At 53.4% G+C, this 17138-nt stretch overlaps 9 protein-coding genes across 9 annotated transcripts; 3 read left to right on the top strand and 6 right to left on the bottom strand.

Annotated features, from left to right (window-relative positions):
• Window positions 1-41: 41 nt before the first annotated feature.
• On the bottom strand, window positions 42-908 carry BO66DRAFT_412226 (cutinase-domain-containing protein; the record flags this gene model as incomplete). The annotated part of the gene is made up of 3 exons (XM_025649343.1): window positions 42-315; window positions 425-642; window positions 720-908. 3 exons carry the CDS (start codon window positions 906-908, stop codon window positions 42-44), a joined length of 681 nt encoding a protein of 226 aa, XP_025502868.1.
• A 1095-nt stretch (window positions 909-2003) lies between these two features.
• On the bottom strand, window positions 2004-3698 carry BO66DRAFT_325390 (trehalose-6-phosphate synthase; the record flags this gene model as incomplete). The annotated part of the gene is made up of 5 exons (XM_025643868.1): window positions 2004-2061; window positions 2122-2464; window positions 2535-2908; window positions 2973-3333; window positions 3404-3698. 5 exons carry the CDS (start codon window positions 3696-3698, stop codon window positions 2004-2006), a joined length of 1431 nt encoding a protein of 476 aa, XP_025502867.1.
• A 35-nt stretch (window positions 3699-3733) lies between these two features.
• BO66DRAFT_113825 (uncharacterized protein) lies at window positions 3734-4363 on the top strand. Its single transcript, XM_025641845.1, has one exon. The coding sequence runs from the start codon at window positions 3845-3847 to the stop codon at window positions 4295-4297; it is 453 nt and encodes a 150-aa protein (XP_025502866.1). The 5' UTR covers window positions 3734-3844; the 3' UTR covers window positions 4298-4363.
• Window positions 4364-4429: 66 nt separating this feature from the next.
• BO66DRAFT_325378 (putative nuclear envelope protein Brr6) lies at window positions 4430-5918 on the bottom strand (the record flags this gene model as incomplete). The annotated part of the gene is made up of 3 exons (XM_025643867.1): window positions 4430-4777; window positions 4829-5730; window positions 5804-5918. 3 exons carry the CDS (start codon window positions 5916-5918, stop codon window positions 4430-4432), a joined length of 1365 nt encoding a protein of 454 aa, XP_025502865.1.
• A 980-nt stretch (window positions 5919-6898) lies between these two features.
• BO66DRAFT_439438 (uncharacterized protein) lies at window positions 6899-7510 on the bottom strand (the record flags this gene model as incomplete). The annotated part of the gene is made up of 2 exons (XM_025651155.1): window positions 6899-7280; window positions 7341-7510. 2 exons carry the CDS (start codon window positions 7508-7510, stop codon window positions 6899-6901), a joined length of 552 nt encoding a protein of 183 aa, XP_025502864.1.
• Window positions 7511-8962: 1452 nt separating this feature from the next.
• On the bottom strand, window positions 8963-10352 carry cwc26 (putative cell cycle control protein (Cwf26)). Its single transcript, XM_025647550.1, has one exon. The coding sequence runs from the start codon at window positions 10220-10222 to the stop codon at window positions 9179-9181; it is 1044 nt and encodes a 347-aa protein (XP_025502863.1). The 5' UTR covers window positions 10223-10352; the 3' UTR covers window positions 8963-9178.
• Window positions 10353-10493: 141 nt separating this feature from the next.
• BO66DRAFT_351573 (MGMT family protein) lies at window positions 10494-11316 on the top strand (the record flags this gene model as incomplete). The annotated part of the gene is made up of 3 exons (XM_025644747.1): window positions 10494-10751; window positions 10876-11062; window positions 11157-11316. Coding segments are annotated over exons 1-3 (462 nt in total), but the record flags the coding sequence as incomplete, so codon positions are not given.
• A 102-nt stretch (window positions 11317-11418) lies between these two features.
• BO66DRAFT_392568 (serine/threonine-protein kinase) lies at window positions 11419-13989 on the bottom strand. The gene is made up of 5 exons (XM_025647549.1): window positions 13714-13989; window positions 12759-13549; window positions 12620-12704; window positions 12336-12564; window positions 11419-12282 (listed from the first exon to the last, which is right to left on the bottom strand). Exons 1-5 carry the CDS (start codon window positions 13890-13892, stop codon window positions 11845-11847), a joined length of 1722 nt encoding a protein of 573 aa, XP_025502861.1. The 5' UTR covers window positions 13893-13989; the 3' UTR covers window positions 11419-11844.
• A 1850-nt stretch (window positions 13990-15839) lies between these two features.
• Window positions 15840-17122, top strand: BO66DRAFT_376042 (metallophosphatase domain-containing protein; the record flags this gene model as incomplete). The annotated part of the gene is made up of 1 exon (XM_025645680.1): window positions 15840-17122. Exon 1 carries the CDS (start codon window positions 15950-15952, stop codon window positions 17120-17122), a length of 1173 nt encoding a protein of 390 aa, XP_025502860.1. The 5' UTR covers window positions 15840-15949.
• Between the last annotated feature and the right edge of the window lie 16 nt (window positions 17123-17138).

The raw sequence follows: 17138 nt of genomic DNA, 5'->3' as shown, positions 1-17138 counted from the left end.
ACCTGAGCCCATCCAACTCCTTTTTGTATACTCACAACCACCTAGTTGGATTGATTCACTTTCGATGCAAAGAAGTCAGATGCGTCTTTCGCATACACAGAATACGTGTAATGAGGCGGCAACAAAAGCAAGATGTCGTCGCACACCACATCGCCCGGTGCGCAGTACACTTTGGTTCGGTCCTGCGGGTAGCCCGGGACGCCCCCGCGGTCCTGGATGTTTCGCGAAAACCCAAACAACGCCACCGCCTGGATCCTGTTGCGGACCTCGTGCTTGACTTCTTGAATGGCATAGTCGATGACGGCACTGCCTTGACTATTGATCATCTTGGGTCAGCTGGTGGCTTGTGTAAAGAGTGGGAAGATCAGGAAGGTGAGCCCCCAAGCTTAGGGAAAACAAAGAATGTCGAGAGAGTAAGCCATACCTATATCCAGCAGCCACGACCTGGGTCTTCGGACACTTGGTTGTCGCCAGCTCGAGCATAGTGGCCGCGGACGCGATGGACTTCGCATCCGTGTTCGGGGTGAGGAAGTTTTGAGGTATGTCAGCGCTGTACATGCCGTCGACACCCTGGCAGGCCACTCGATTAGGGCTGATCTGCTCTTTTAGAGTGGCACAAAGGGGCGGTCCAATGACTGCACCCTATATTGGTGTTAAATCAAGAGGACGGCGTGCCGATAGGGGCGGTAGCTAAGAGACTTGAAGAGAAACTGGCTCACCATGTTGCCTGCTTCCCATGTTCCCCGGACAAAGATCAACGTGAAGTCCTTGCAAGATCCACCCATGATATCGTTCGCATTTATCCCGGTTTGACGAGTCTGGAGGTGATCGGCCTCTGAAATAGGCAGAGGATTCGCTACAGCCAGCGTAGCATAGGCAGCGACAAGTAGCCATTTGAAACGGGCCATTCTGTCGCGACGGTAAGAGATAGAGTCCAGCATGAATTAATAAACTGAAAGTGATGGACTGTCCATTATTCCGTCAGCATAAGATTCAGCTCGATTATATATTCCCTCTATTATTGATAACACGGTAGCCTGGCCGACAATCAGCGGTGATCCGTCCATCCCAGACCCGGTGACAAGGTCGCTTTCGTCTGTGGCGACCACTTAAGGACATCGCCGATTCGAAGATGACCTGGACCGTAAGGAATCAGGTTCAGTTTCAGGGGCGGATGTGGAAAATTGGGGGACTTGTGTGCCCCGAGGCAAGGAAATCAAGGTAAATAAACTCCGGGGAGAGCTTACTCGAGCACCGATCCAAAGGACAACATGAAATATTCCGGGGCTCAGGATTGAATGCGGAAACAGCCGACCGACTGTCGGACCCCAAGGAAAAACCGCGTGTATTGAGTATATTCCATGGTCAACTTGGGTCGTTCTTGTGGTCAATGGTAAAGGATAAAGAAATCTCCCACGGTCTGACTGTTGTCAAGATCCTGTTTTTGACACATGGGTAGAGTTTTTGCTGACGCGGTTAGATTTTTCTGCTTCAAGAAAGCCCCTGGGATCGCTGTTCCATATACGTAGACAGAGACCTTGATGAATATCAATTGATCTCTGCTGTCTTTCTGGTACCTTCTCAATGAATTATGGCAATGATGACGGTAAGCAGTTGAAGTAGACCTGTAGATTCAGGTATTATCACAGGAATGTTGTCGCCTTCGGTGCTGAGCTTTGGCCAGAGAAGAGTACCTAGACACGTTAGCTGGATCTTGCTCTCGCTAACCCTTGTCTAAAAGACCCTCCATGCTTCCAGTACCACGAGACCCCTATGGTACCAAAAAGGACACTCTACAAGCACGGAGGGACAGAGCTTTCGCTCGTACAGGCAAAAGAAAAGACAAGCACATGCGCAAAATTGGCATGGAGATCAGTCGATCACATGCTCTGCGAAGAAGAAAATTATGTTTCGCTTTGTACGTACAACATCACTGCCATTCGTTATGTGTGTATCAACGTGTCATGTACTTTACCCAATCCTCGTCCTGCTCGGATTGACTCTCACGAGCTTCTCAAGCGTCCATACAGCGTGTCAATAAAGGTCTCTCCCCATTTCGCACTATTCCAACCATCGATCAGTAAACGTCATGACCCACGAACCAGAGCCAGAAACACTCACCTAGTGTTCGTCTCAATAAACTTTCGCAAAGTCTCGTAGTTCTTCTCTCGGTCCTCATCGCCCATGGTCACAGCCTTGTAAAGGACATCGACCATTTCCGCCATATTGGCCGGGTGGAAGGTCAGACAGCCCTCTTTCATGAACGACGCCGCTCCCGCAAACTCGGACAGGACCAGCACACCGTGCCGTTGCGCCTGGCACGCCACGTATTCGAACGAAACCAAGTTCATACCATCGCGCGTAGAGGTGAGCAGACACGCGTCCGCAACAGAGTACAATGCCGTCAGCTCGCTGAAGTTGACCGATCGGTGCATGTAGATCAGTGGACATCCGTCGGCCGTTGCTGCAGGAAAGAGACGGTTAGCTGAGGCCCCCAGACATTCTTGAAGCAGTTCAAGACGAGAAAGACTCACAGTGCTTTCCATTGATCCTTCCCGCAATGGTGCTGATCTCCGTCTCCAGATCCTGATACTCCTTGACATCTTCGCGACTCGGCACGGCCACTTGAATCAACACCACCTTGTTGCTGAGCTCCGGATGCTGGTCCAGGAACGTGTCATATGCCTTCAGCTTCTGCGTAAGCCCCTTGATGTGGTCCAACCGATCCACCCCGATAATGATCTTCATGCCCTTGTACCGCTCCTGCAGCTCCTTGATGCGTTTCTGCACATCTTCATTCGCTTGCGAGTCCGCGAACTTCTGCGGATCGATCCCGACGATGAATTTCTCCACCACAACCTTCCGACCCCTGTACTCGATCTGTCCGGGGGTATCGGTTTTCGCGCCCCTGTCACACCATAAACAGTGTCAGCAGTAGCTCAAGGTGTAAAGAAGCAGAAAAGGAAACGTACAGTGCCTCGGCAGAATGAACCATGTTCTGCTTGTACTCCTCCGTATGGAACCCGATCACATCACTGGCAAGCATCCCATCCAGCAGATCCTTCTGCACCGGCAGGCTTCTCCACCAATCACCTGCCGGGAAGGGAGTGTGCAGGGAGAACCCGATCGCGCAGTTCTTGTCCTTCAGCCGGTCGCGCAGCAGCCGAGGTAGAAGCATGAGATGATAGTCGTGGACCCAGATCAGTGTACCTGGCAGGGCCTTCTCGGCGATCGTGTCGGCGAAGATCTCGTTGACGCGTTTGTACGACTCCCAGGGGCCTTCTTCGAAGGAGACACCGGATTGGTAGTGTAGACTAGGCCAGAGGATTGAGTCTGTAGGACGGGTTAGCTTGACTTTGGGTTCAAATAGGAAAGAGACACAGGAGTAAAAAGTGCTGCCTACTGGAGAAGTTGTTGTAGTGATCGTGCGCCAACTCATTGTCTAGAAAGATCGGAATCGCGTTGTGTTCGTCCAAGCTCTTGCGAAGCGACTCCCGGTCCTTCTCTTCGGCGACGTCGAGGCCTGGCCAGCCGAACCAGCTGAATTGGGTGGTTTTAGTGAGACCCGACAGCGAGGTGACCAGGCCGCCGCCCGACAGGGAGGATTGGTAGGAGCCGTCATCAGCCTTCTTGACCGATAGGGGGAGACGGTTGGAGACGACGAAGAGGTTTTGCTTGGTGCTTTCTCTGCGCGCCATGATGGACACACGACTGGGTGGATTGAGATAGTTGAGATCTCGTAGAGGTGTGCTATGTGATACTGTTGTTCTCGGCAAACCGATCTGAAAGGTGGTGAAACGATGTCAAAAGTAGATAGGAAAGTAGATAAGGCTGATATAGTTTGATGCACAGATGTAGTATGCAATACGTCAGGATGAAGGCACGGAGCCACGGACTTCGACCCTCAATTATCCTTGCGGGCTGCCATCAGCTTATGTCTCGGCAACATCCCTGGGAGCTGTACCCATCCAATCACTACTTGAAATTGGATCAAATGTCACGGCGATCTCCCGAGTGTGAACGAAAGCTGGATGCTGGGTGGTTGATGCAAGTGCTCATACCAATTCACTTCACCGGCGAAGCTGCTGGTGGCTTGAACGTTGACGTCATACAGCTGTCATCAGGTACTAAGTATGTGTGCAACATCCCAGTCAATGACCACAACCTGAGCATTCATTCACCACTTTCTGAAGATACAAATTATATTTGGATCATGGTTCAAACACAAATCGGATATGTACACAATAGCCTTATCCAAACTCCAGGCCCAGCCGGGACACATGCACTGAACACCTGACCATATTGTTTTCCTATCGATAACAACTTTAAAACTCCGTTGCCACCGGCAGATGCAATTAAGAAATAAACCAAAGATACAACCACACAAGACCACCATGCAGAAATAGAGGGTGATAGGCTAATAAATAGCTCACAGCAATCGCTTGACTGGACTTGGGGTGCGTAGGCGGGAATCCCGGCTACGGCCCCGTTCGGTCGCAAATCCCTTTCCTTGCGGTTGTTCCAGAAGCAGGGGTGCATCTTGTTTTTCAAATCCGGAGACTGACCCCTGACCCTGAGGGCCCATGTACCCGTAACCTGGGTCATGCTGGTAGGAGTACTGCGATTGAGCGATCGGCGGATGATGCTGACCGGAGGCCTGTCTTGTGAAAGCTGGGGCGGGATGAGAGTAATCATGTTGGTTGTAGCGGTTGCGGAAGGATCGGAAGGACCAGTTGCTGACGACGGTGACGGTCGAAATAGTAGCTAGAAAGAACAACTGAGATGAGGTTAGCTGTGTAGCCAAGCAAGGGTGTAGGTGGATCCATACAATCGCTTTCCAACTGATCGGATCAATGAAGCTGTTGATGATCACTGCCATCGTATGCGCCGATACTTTGGCACGGCCAACCTTGGCCGGGTCCCGATTCATGCATCGTTCCCAGTTCTCACACACGGTCTCCAGCGCTGGAAGACGATCGCCGCCGGCGCATCGATTGTCAACATAGCTCTTCGCACATGCCGCCATCTCCGCCAGAATAGTATCCGACACCTCCTCCGCCGCCTGATCAAATTCAGCGCGGATAGCAGAAACGAAGCCAAAAACCACGTAGACGGCAAGCGAGAACAACGAAAGGTTCACCACCAACTGCGCCCACCACGAGAGAATGCTCGGGATATTCGGGTGCGCTTCCAGCAGGGCGAAGAAATCCGAAAACGAGGCCAAACGCGATCCAGATTGGCCTTCAGGCTGTGTTTGATCCTGCCGTGTCTTTGTACTCTTCAGGGGTCCTGCGTCCGGATTGTCACTCTCATCATCACTATCCTCCTTCCTCAGCTGTACATCTAGCGCCTTATCCCTGCGACGTCTCTTCTGAACACGTCGCGCCAGTGCGTTCGAGTAGTGGCTCACGCGAGGGATTTCTCCGCGGCCGGGGCTAGGTGCAAACCGACCGTACATGCTGTACAACGAGTTGCGGTGTCCTGACTTCGTAGGTTGATCGGGGGTGTCTTCGTTGTCGGCATGCTCGGGGGAGGACATGTTTTCGGCGCCGGATGAGAAGTCGACATCGAATTTGCGAGGGGTCATGAAAGCTGCGTGGCTGAAGGCGGGCTTAGGGGTGCCCGGTGGCTGCTGGGTTCTAGGTTGAGAAAAGAGGTAGGGTTGCGAATTCGGCTCTCGGAGGGCAGGTAGGGACTTCTTTCCAGGGGAATCGAAAATACTGTGAGGGCCTACTGGCATAGTTAGCTTTTAGCAAGCTTTCTCCGTGCAAGTAACATGAACGATCACAGTTGATAGACGCACGTTTCCTCTGGTTGTCATGCTTCATGCCGACCTGGTAAAAGGGCGACGTCACATCTCCGGGGGGTTTGGACTGCCACTCGAAGTCCATCGGACTTTCCGCCGTTCGCGGCTCCATCTTGTCGGAGAGAGAAAGTGAGAATCAGTATCAAGAAAGAGGAAGGCAGGTGGTGGTGAGAATATAAGTTTGGGTTGTCTGAGGACGGTGAAGGGGGTGAGAGGGTCGGAGGGCGGCCAGATGCAGATGGACTTTTTTCCGATTCCTGGTTCCTTTTTTTGTTTTGGTAAACAATCCAGACTCTCCGCCGAGCAACGCTTGGTGGCGACTACCCGCCTTAGACCCCGACAATGGGGAATCGTGTTTCTCTTTCTGATAAGTCTAGATAATCACATGGATGTCAACTTGACAAATGTGCTTCGTGGTTGACAAGCTGCTGCACACGAAGGGATTGTAGGGCAAATTTCGACGTCGTGGTGATTGCATATGCACGTCTGCAGGAGCGCGGTCGGGTGGGCTTGAGCTACTGACTGCCATCACCTTACATTTCTTCTACTATGGTCTCGATCCGTTGCTAGTCAAGGTATTATCTCATTACTTATCTATAATGCTATGTATGTCAATCAAGTTAGACAACTGTATTGCAGGCGATCATAGCGACAATGCGGGAAGCCTCCACTTACTCGCCTCCAGCCCCTGCAATGGGTGGGTTAATCGCGACCGCGCTGCAACTAAACCTTCCCCGCACTCCGTTCTACACTCTATACATCCATCTAATTCGAGCCATCAAGACAATCAAAAATATATACGTGCTCTAATGTACTGTCTAAAGCCAGACTAAACTAATAAGCTAGGACCGAGCCTGATGATAATAAAAATGTGCTGATTAAAAACAAAAAAAAAAAAAAAACCTCAGGCTTGCCCCAGCACGCCCATCAAGAGGAGTGAATCCCAAGCACGGAGACATGATGCATGAATGATGATGATACAATCAATCGAAATTTCAGCGCAAAAAGAATACACCTGAGTTGTTGATTCCCAACTCCAATCCGAAAAGATCATGACGCTAGAAAAACAGTAAGAGAGTGTAAGACCAGGACTCAAGGATGGACGTGGTCCACCAGTTCGAAGTCATCATCATCCGCCAGATAACCGATAGCGGTCTCGCTCTCGCGAGAGATTATCTCATACGTCTTGATAATCTTCTCTGTCTCCTTGATCTCAAACTTCTCAACCGCCTTGCTCACAGCGTCTGAGAGTATAGTCTGCCCCGAAACGTCATAGTCGTGCAGGGAGCCATCCTTGTCCTCGAGCTCCTCTTGGATTCGAGTGACTGATCCCGGGGCGGCGACATCATCACCGGAAGAGTCGGACGGACCACTCTCGAGGGCCTCCCGGACATCGGCGCGAAGGGCTATCTTCGCATCGCTGGCCAGATGGTTGGACTCTCTCTCGCGATCGAACCGCAGGGCACGTGTGAAGCTATCCCACCTCGGTCAGATTTGCAATAGACTAGGCAACCACGGGAGCTTGGGGCCTTACTTCATGCTATGGGTGATCGGCATCGCTGGGCGAGTGGAAGGAAGGGCGGACGAGAGGGGGTCAGGAACAGTACGAGCACGTCGACTACCGTAAGCCCATTTCGCCTTGTGGTCGTGAGCCCGCTTCGCCTCCTTATCCGCCCGACGCATATCGAGCAGGGATTCGGACATGACGGTCAACGGAATTACACGCTGTCTGTCAAGCGATGTGGTATGATGAACGAGCTGTGGCTGGGTCTGAGGAGACGTGTAGTACACACTTCGGAGAAGGAATGAGTGGTGGTTGCCTGGACGAGCTCCAAGTGATGGGGGTTGAGGAGTGAAGGGATATAAAGCCAGGGAAACAAGGCTGGCTGGCGTAAGGCGCGCGAGAAGGAAGGATCCTGAGTCTGAGTAATGAACCACGAACCAAAGAAGTCCGATAAACAATGACCGTGGCTACAAGGCGTTCTTGGTCTGAGTCATAAAGAACCCCGGCTGGTTCCCAGTCATCAGCGATCCGGATATTGGTCAAGGCGGCAAATGGCGCAATCCAAGGGGGACAAACCTCACTGCAAGTGAGATGGAGGCGAAAGGAAAGTAGAGAAGGAAGTGACAACCTTGTGAAAAGGGGATGGGCTAGTAGTCATTCCCTGAAATGAGGGATGGGGGATGGAGGAGGGTTATGCTCTCAATAGCCTCCTGAAGGGTTACTACTATCGGTACCTTCGTAGTTAGTTCGTCGCAATAAGTCAGATACGAAAATGGTAGCACGGGGTACAGGACAAAGATGGGGAGCTGATGGCCGGATGATAGGTCATCTGTTGGATATCATTCATTCTTTCTCTTTCTATTTATGAACAAGCACTTGGCAGCCTGCTTATTGACCATCTTCCCAAAGGGTTAAGGGTTTTTACTTTTTGGAGGCAAGACAAGATCGTTATCGGGAAGACCATGGGGGATAAAGTGAGCGAGGATGAGTGGCCAGCCTCTCCTGGATTGTTCGTTATCGCAGGTTGCCGATCCCCCGAGCGCCACTGCCCCAACCATGGTTTATCTTCCCCTCCATTGTTCCTTATCCCGAGGTTAAAGGAACTATTGAGATTTTTGAGACGTTTGGAACCAAAGATGGGTCGTCAATCCGATCCACTAAATCCAGGCACGTTGGCTTATCTGGATGTTTACTTGCTGAGGCATGGCATGATGATGATTGTCGCTTGTTGTTCTCCACGCAAGGATTCACAGTATAGGTACAGTATGTACAGTAGTATATGCCAGTCCAGGCTTTGCGGTGGACGAATGAGAGAAATCACCGTGCTCACGGGGAATGACTGAAACCCAGGTGATGACGCTTGTCAGCCACAGTTCTGGTGAACGTGATCCCATCAAGCGCATCAAGCAAGTCATCAGCTGCACGTCTTCCCTGTCGCTGATCGGAATTCCGTTAGCGCGGCCGGTGACTCGATGGCTGATCGTCAAGTTGATGGCTGGGGAAGGAGTAAGAAAGAGGAGTGGGAGGCTTGGAGTTCATGGCGGTGCCGGCACAGCCATGACATCAGCGAGTATGTCAAGTCAACTGGCGGGTTTGCAATTCCTCCACTCGCCGCCAACCTGCGACGGAGATACTTTCCATCGAACCGAACTGGATGTGATTTTAACTCATATACTCATATACTCATAACTGCGAAGCGCCAGGAATATGCACGGAAACTCTTCCCAAATCACGTCGGGGTCCAAATCCGGTAATTATCAATGTCATCATGGCCAGTGTCCAGCACTGGATCCGTGTAACAGAAGTCATAGCAGAGTCATAGGTATCTAAACCACACACGCAATACACACCACTCTCCAAAAAAGCAGTTACTCATCCATCTGCCATTCGTAATCCAACGCCTCCAACCTCCCCTTCCGATTCCTAGCCGCAAACCACTCCTTCTCGAACCCGTTACTCCGATCCACACCATCCCACCGATGGCCCGGCCGGATCCCATAGCGATTCGGCTGGAACGCCCCCTTATACAAGGGCTTGCCCGTCACACTGGTACCGGGCCCGCCGGTCTTGGTCAAGAACTGCGCGGCGGGGTCATTCCAGCGCTGGCGCGCCTTGAGCTCGTCGTTCAGCTCGTCGTCCTCGGCGGTGCGCGCCAGCGGCATCGCCTTGGCCTCCTGTAGCTGCTGCCGCCTCTCCTCCCGCTGCTGCCGCTGCACATCGCCCATGAGCGCCTCGCGCGCCTCTTCCTCCTTGAGCTTCTTCTCCTCCTCTGCCCGACGCGCCTCCGCCCGCTTCAGCGCCACGTTGATGATCCGCCCCGAGGCATCACGGTAGATCGTCTCCTGCGCCTGCTCCCCAGCGGCCGCGGCGCTGCCCTTATACCGGGCCGCCTCCAGCTTCTTCCTCCGCTCCTGCGCCGCCACCATGGCCGCTGTATCCGCCGCCGTCTGCAGTCCCGCTCGCGCGCCGGACTCCATCCTTATCCCGTCGTAATCGTCTTCATCCTCATCTGCAACAACCGGCGCCTCATCCTCGTCATCCCCATCATCCCCCCCGCGCCCGGCCTTCCGTTCCGCCGCCGCAGACGCCAATATGGCATCCGCCGCATCCCTCTCCGCATCCGCATCCGCGCTGCCAATCGTCTTCCACCCGGATTTCTTCACCCGCCGGAACTCCCCGCCGGCGGCCCCGCTGCGTGCGCCCGACACGATCGCCGGGTTATATTCGTCATCATCTACATCCCGGGCGCCGGAGGCGGCGCGGAGATCCGGCGGATCGTCATCGGCGATGATGAGGCCGGATTCTTCGGGTTTGGTGGTCTTCTTGCGTTTCTTCTTGGGGCGGTCGGCCGGGGCCGGGTCGGCGGTCAGGTAGTTTTTGGCGAGGTAGTCTGCTAGCGAGGAGGAGGGCATTGTAGTGTGTTTTATTTTGCGGAAGGTAGGTCTCAAAAACGAAGGTCGATTGTAGAAACAAGTAGTGGATGTGTATAGACGTGATCAAGGAGAGAAGGTAGAGCAAGGTAGTGTTTAGAAACTCAAAAGAGCAGTGTAAAGCACCGAGTAAACTCGGGAAAGCTGCCCAGCCCTGGCAGTCTAAACTGGCAGCTCGGAGGATGAGTTCTGCCGGTAATCTATTGCGCCTCCGTAAAATACAATACCATACTTCTCACCCTCCTCCACCCATCCATAACTTACAATGCATCTAGATCTATCAATGCAGCCGTCAGTCATAATCAATCCGCAAACTCCCTCCCACCATAGACCTCAAACACCTCCAGCCATCGCCATCCTCACACCATATACACATACACCCACACAAGAAAAGAGATGCCCCGCTCCGACGAAGCCGAATGGTGGATCAACGCCGTCTACGAAGCGATCCAAGAAATCCCCCGCGGCCGAGTCACCTCCTACGGCCATATCGCCTGCCTCCTGGGATATCGTACGTATTACTGCACATGCAGTGCTAGCTGCCTTTCTAGCCCCCCTCATATCCTTAACAAGCCTTTTTCCTTCGCTCCCCCAGGGCTGTAGATCACCCAACTAACTCCAGTAATGCAAATCAGCCAAACGCCCCCGCCAAGTCGGCGTAAGCCTCAAACATCTGCCCTCTGCGCCGTCGAATCCCGAGCCAGAGACAGTTGTAGAGGCAGAGGCAGATGGCGAAAAAGAACCCGCCGCAACCCCATTCTTTCACTCCGGGAACGTCCCGTGGCAGCGCGTGATTAATTCCAAGGGGATGATTTCGCATCGGTATGTCTTCCCTTCAATCACACTTTGTCTCTGGGCTTAAGGTGGGTTCTCGAAGCGACGTGTTTTTCTTGCTGATTTTGTTTGGCGCGGACAGAGGACCAGGAAGTGCAGAGCGGCAGGCTGAAGTGCTGCGAGCGGAGGGCGTGGAGGTGGAGGTGGATAGTATGGGGGAGTACTACGTGGATTTTGGGCGGTTTGGGTGGTTTCCGGATGTGTTGCCGAGTGAGGAAGGGTTGGAGTCGGATGGAGGAGATGGGGAGGGCGAGGGGGAGGGGGAGGGGGAGGGGGAGGGGGAGGGACGTAGTGATGGTGATCTGAATAGAAATGGAAATGAGTTGTTTGTCTGATGTTCTTTTGCTGCTACTCCTACTGCCTTCGGGATATAGATGTACTGTAGGTCTGTCTCAGATAGAGCAATATCTCGTAAGAGTATGGCAATCAGTCCTAGTAGCAACGAAGTCGTCGGTCAAATAGACTTTCATAGTGTGAGAGCAGGATGGACTTCTATGAGGGTAGAATATTTGAAGCGAAGAAAATAAAGTGTAAAGAGGGTCTGTGGAGGGGACCGGCACAGTAGACGACCATGCAATCAATCATGTGTAGGGCAATCATAAACATCCAGTCAAACGGGCCAGTAAGGAACCAAAAAATATAGAATATAAAAGATCCGCCTCTCGAAATCATACCAAAGGAAACTCGTCGCCGGACTCCGCGATGCACACAGATATCACGGGTCCTCTCTCATTCCTAACTTGCTTTTCGTGGGTCTTTTCCGCTTGCCTTTATCTCCGTTTGATCTCGGTCGCCCATCCGTCAATCCCCTCGCCTCGACTCCCAGGGGGTATGCCCAGGTCTACCGCCTCCATGCCGAGCGTGTCCTTCATCCATTGATGGGCAGCCATACCGCCAGCATTGGCTCGTCTTTCGGGAGAGACTTCGAGCATCGGAAGGAGGAACTCACTGATTCGCAAGCTCTCCTCCACGCTGAAGTGATACTTCTCCCGTAGCACGTCAGGGAGTGACCAGTGGCGCAAGCGGTGAATGTTGCGCAACTCTCCCTTGCGGTTGAAGATTTCCTGGGACCACTTCCCCGATAGGCAGAGAGACTTGGGGAACGGGCCCAGCAGCTCGATAATTTGTGCGATGTGGTCGTCATCTTTGCCGTACTTGGTGCCTGATTGCGGGTCGAACAAGTAGTCGCCTGTGATTAATTCGAAGACCTGTTCCACGGTCAGAGGACAAACGCAGTAGCCGGGATGTACCTGCAACTCACCATGCATGCCATACTCCAAATATCCGTACTAGCTCCCCACTTGGATCCTAGAATGACCTCAGGCGAACGGTATTGTCGCGTCTGGATGTCATTCGTGAAATGATGCCCAACCCAGCATGCATTGCCCAGATCGGCAATCTTCACGGAAATGATATCAAAATCCAGCTCATCACTCGGGGTGGAAGACTTGTCTAGCGAGATGCCCGATACCTCTCGTTCCAAGAGATCACTAACACCAATGAGTACATAATCTTTGACCTTCATTCCATCGGGAGTAGACATACGCAGTCTTTTCTCTTTGTTTCTGTTTCTCATCTTCATCCTTGATGCCTAATAACTCTTTCATGGACGCAGCCCCCGAATTAGCCTCTGTCACTTGCGATTAGCGATTTCTGAGGCCCAGAAATCTTTTCTTGAACATACCTGACGACTCGTTCATCATCTGGCTGAGACTGCTGTGGGAATTTTGTGAACTGTGTTTAAACTCGAAACTCGTGTTGAGGGGACTGGGCAGCGGTTGGCTTCCAGTGATCAGGGTGCGGCGCCGCCGCCGGCCGTTGCGGTTGTCCTCCTTCTGCTCCTTCTTGGCCTCCTCCTTGACATACGTTTTCACGATCTGCTCCACGTCGCCGATCTCGATCAGCACGTTCTCCGGCTTCAGATCGGTGTGAATGATTCCACATTCCCGGTGCAAATAGTCCAGACCCAGCAGCACTTGCTTCGTAATCTGTTTGACGAGCGGCATGGGAATGCCGCGATGATTCCATCGCTTGATCAATCCAAGCAAGTTTTCTCCCAGCACTTCAAATACCATGCAGACGTGGACACCATTGGGGCCCTTGTGCTCGAAAGAGTCGAGCAGACTGACCACATGTTTGCGACCAGGGTGGGATGGCTTCGCTTGGACGATGCGATTCAGCAGCTTGATCTCGTCGATGGCGGTTTCGGTATAATGAGCGGCGGAGCGAACGACCTTCAGGGCGACGTGCTTGCCGGTCGTCGTATCGCGGGACAGCCAGACTGTCGAAAAGTGACCCCACCCGAGCTTGCGCACGACCACGTATCGACCATTGTTGTAGGTTTCTCCGACGCTGACCGGATGGTAACCGCCCTTGCAGTAATCTTCCGAGTCTTCCTCCTCAGCGGTGGTCTCCAGTTCTTCGCCGGAGGATGAGGAGGATGAGCGCGATGGCGGGGCGCCGTATGCGGGATTCCTGCCAGACATGGCGGTTAGAGGATTTTAGGAGAAGAAAAAGCGGGCTGGGAAAGTGGGCGGAGCAGAAAAACAAGAAATTAGGCAATCAGATGGGATGGACCCGAACTCATGGACACGATGGAGAATATGGGGAGGGGGGGAAAGACGGGCGAAAGACCATACCCCTCAGTAGTGGTAGTCGCTTGGTCGACAGGCGCACCGGGTTCGTTGGTGACGATCGGCTTTAAGTCGGTCCCTTTTCTTCTCTTCTTACCGCCATTGCCATTAGCAGCGGCCGCAGCGACACTAGCCATCTGCTTTCCCTTATTGATAACGGCTTTGGTGATTTCAACCCCGTCCATGGTGATGTTACAAAAGAATGAGTAACGACGGGGTGGATATCGGGGGGGTTGAAAATGACGGAGGCGAAAGTTTTTGGGGAGGGGAGGAGGAAGAGGAGGGAGGGGGGGGGGGGCAAAGAGAAAAGATAGATAGGCCGGAGGTTTGGGGGGGAGGTGGATGGCGGGCGTTCGACTTGGTAGCGCGAAGTCCAGTCAGTCAGTCAGTCCATTCAGTACCTGTAGTTGGTGGGTGTGGCCGGCAGCGGCAGGCGGGCGGAGAGGATACAGTAAGGTAGTAGTAGGTACTCCGTAAGGTAGATAAGAAAGAGGTAATTCAGGAACTTACTGGGTAGAGAGAGTGTTGGGTTCTGCGAATCTGAGGGGTCGTCCTTTGGTTTGGGTTCGGGTTCAGCAGCGCCCGCAATGGGTTGTAGAAAAATATGAACTGTAAGAAATCGATGGTTCAACAAGGCGCACTTGCACTTCACAGTCTATGAAGCAGATTAGTCGCAAGGAATTTCTTCAACTAGGCGATGAGATAGTGCAGCATGCAATGCATGAACCTGGAAATCAAAGCCTAATATTTCTCCAGGCGAAGAGTACTTGGAGAAAGACGAGGGATGATGCACCGGAGTTATGACGCAAACGATATAGACGGATCGATGCAACAACCACCAACCACCATCCGATGTGAGCCTTGTTTCCACAACTCTAGACCTTCTCGGGGAAAAACGCGCTTCAAGCAAGGGAGAAACGAAACTGAAGAAGCGAACAATAGACAGAAAAAACGGAGTGTCGATGGCAGAGATCAACCAGGAATGTCCGCAAGCGTAGGTGCGGGAGGGAGTAGTTGAGTTGTAAGGACGAGAGAAAGGGCGAGAGAGCACGCACACGAAGCAACACAGTGTTAAAGACTCACAACCACTATTTGCATTGAGGTGGCAAATCAACAGATCTTCTCAGTTGGGCCTGAATGGGCAAGAAATCAGTCCATTGTGAAAAAGAGATCATATCATGTTCAGATCCCAGGAGAGAAGCAAACCTGCTTGCTTATACAGTATATGAAATTCTAGAACATGCGCTGTTGGCGTGGCAGTTGTCGTATCTATAGATGGCGTTGCGGGAGAAGAGGGGCACAGACATTACTTACTATGTACTGTGGAACTTAGTCTGTTTATACCCATAAGCTGGATCCAGGAGGAGTCAAACAGAGTACGATAATCGACTTAATTAATAAGTATGTGGTGAGATATTGATTGGTCTTGTTCGTGTTGCATGCAGAGAAAAGCTTCTAGCTTTGAATCCGGGGTTCTACAGTACGAATCTACCACAAAATGTCCATCCATACAACCATCCTTCCCCGCTAGGACTTGTTCCATACAGTATACAGGCCTACTACATGCTACCAGGCTGTTACACAAGATATAATCTAACACCTCCCCAGCCATATCGGAGGATCCCGCCCGTTGGCACCCGATCAATCTAGGCTTGATGTCACTCAATGCTGGCGGAGTCTATGATTCAACTAACGGATCGGCCCATGCGGGTACATGTCTGAGATATGATTGTGCTCTGGATCACTCATTCAGCCCCAGACTGTCTAGCATTGCATGTGTGCTGTCTCAGCCAGGTGCATGAAACGGTACTCGACAAGGACAAGGAAGGCCGCTAGGATTTATGCATCGTATTATAGAAAGTACGGAGTACCTGGAAACCTGAATCCTGAGGCATCACAGGTTGCACTGGGGAAAATCAAGGCAGAGCCAATCATGGCGGGCACGAGGCCAACACCAACCAATTCCCCCACCTCCGCAAAGACTCGGCCTGAGCCTGAGGTTACGTAGGCCGAGGAACTGGAACCCCAGGCATCGACTCAGTCGGGTCATTGAAGCCTCAGGCCGGCCAAGCACATGGAAACCGCCCAAGCTTCCAACGACTCCATCCGATTACACAATTACTTGCAGAACTGGCTGAGACAACAACAACCATGGACTAGTCAACTTACTCATGTACTCACCTTGAATGCACCCCATCTTGACTCACTCTACCCACCTACACTCCCTCATCTACCTCCAACCATGTCCTCCCCCTTCCACCCCCGCCCATTTACCGACTACATCATCTTCTCTCCTCTAGCCGCCTTCATCTACCCCGTGCACCACCTCCTCAATCGACTGCGCGGACCGCCACGACTACCGCCTCCGAACGCTCGTCCGATCCGCGTCGTCTGCATCTCCGACACCCACACACTGGAATGGGCCGACATCCCCGATGGCGACCTCCTCATCCACGCCGGGGACCTGAGCAACGACGGCTCGGTGCGCGAGATCCAACAAGCCGTGAACTGGCTGCGCCGTCTGCCGCATGCCCATAAAGTCGTCATCTGCGGCAACCACGACAGTTACTTCGACGTGCGGTCGCGCCGCGCGGAAGACCGCGACGACGCCTCGACGACATCCTCGTTCGCGACCGTCTCCTCCTCGACCGCCTCCCTCCGCTCCCTCCCCTCCGACGACCTCGACCGCATCGACTGGGGCGACATCCACTACCTCCAACACAGCTCAATCACCCTGACCTTCCCCGCCACCTCTCCCTCCCCTCCGTTACCATCATCATCATCATCAACCACAAACCAAACCACCCCCCTCCTCCACCACCACCACTCCCACAACAACAACAACCACCGCCCACGCACGCTCACCCTCTACGGCGCCCCGCAAATCCCGGCCATCGCGCCCCTCGGCCCCGAACACGCCTTCACCTACCCCCCGCAGCACGACGCCTGGGCCGGCACCGTGCCGACCTCCACGGACATCCTGATCACCCACACCCCGCCAGCCGCGCACCTGGACCTCTCCCCGATCTTCTCGACGGGGTGCCCCGCCCTCCTGGCCGAGACGTGGCGCGTGCGCCCCGCCCTGCACGTGTTCGGTCACATCCACGCCGCCTACGGCCTGGAGCGCTGCTACTACGACGAGGCGCAGCGCGCGTGGGAGCGCCTCTGCGCGGCCCGCCGCCCGCGCGCCCGGCTGTCGCGCTTCCGGGCCATCGTCACCGGCGGGATCCGGGATCTGCTGGATGTGGCGGGATGGGTGGACGCCGCGCGCGTGGTCGTCTACGGCGTGCTGGGGATCGTCTGGGCGAAGGTCTGGGGCGGCGAGAACGCCGGCTGCGGGTGGATGGTCAACGCGGCGGCCATGTATCGCGATGAGGGGGTGTTGAGGAATAAACCGCAGGTTGTGGTTCTGTGAGGCGGTCTCTTGGGGG

The sequence above is a fragment of the Aspergillus aculeatinus genome (assembly GCF_003184765.1).
Source record: "Aspergillus aculeatinus CBS 121060 unplaced genomic scaffold BO66scaffold_30, whole genome shotgun sequence".
In the NCBI taxonomy this organism is placed as follows: domain Eukaryota; kingdom Fungi; phylum Ascomycota; class Eurotiomycetes; order Eurotiales; family Aspergillaceae; genus Aspergillus; species Aspergillus aculeatinus.
This window is presented reverse-complemented; position numbering and strand designations above follow the sequence as displayed.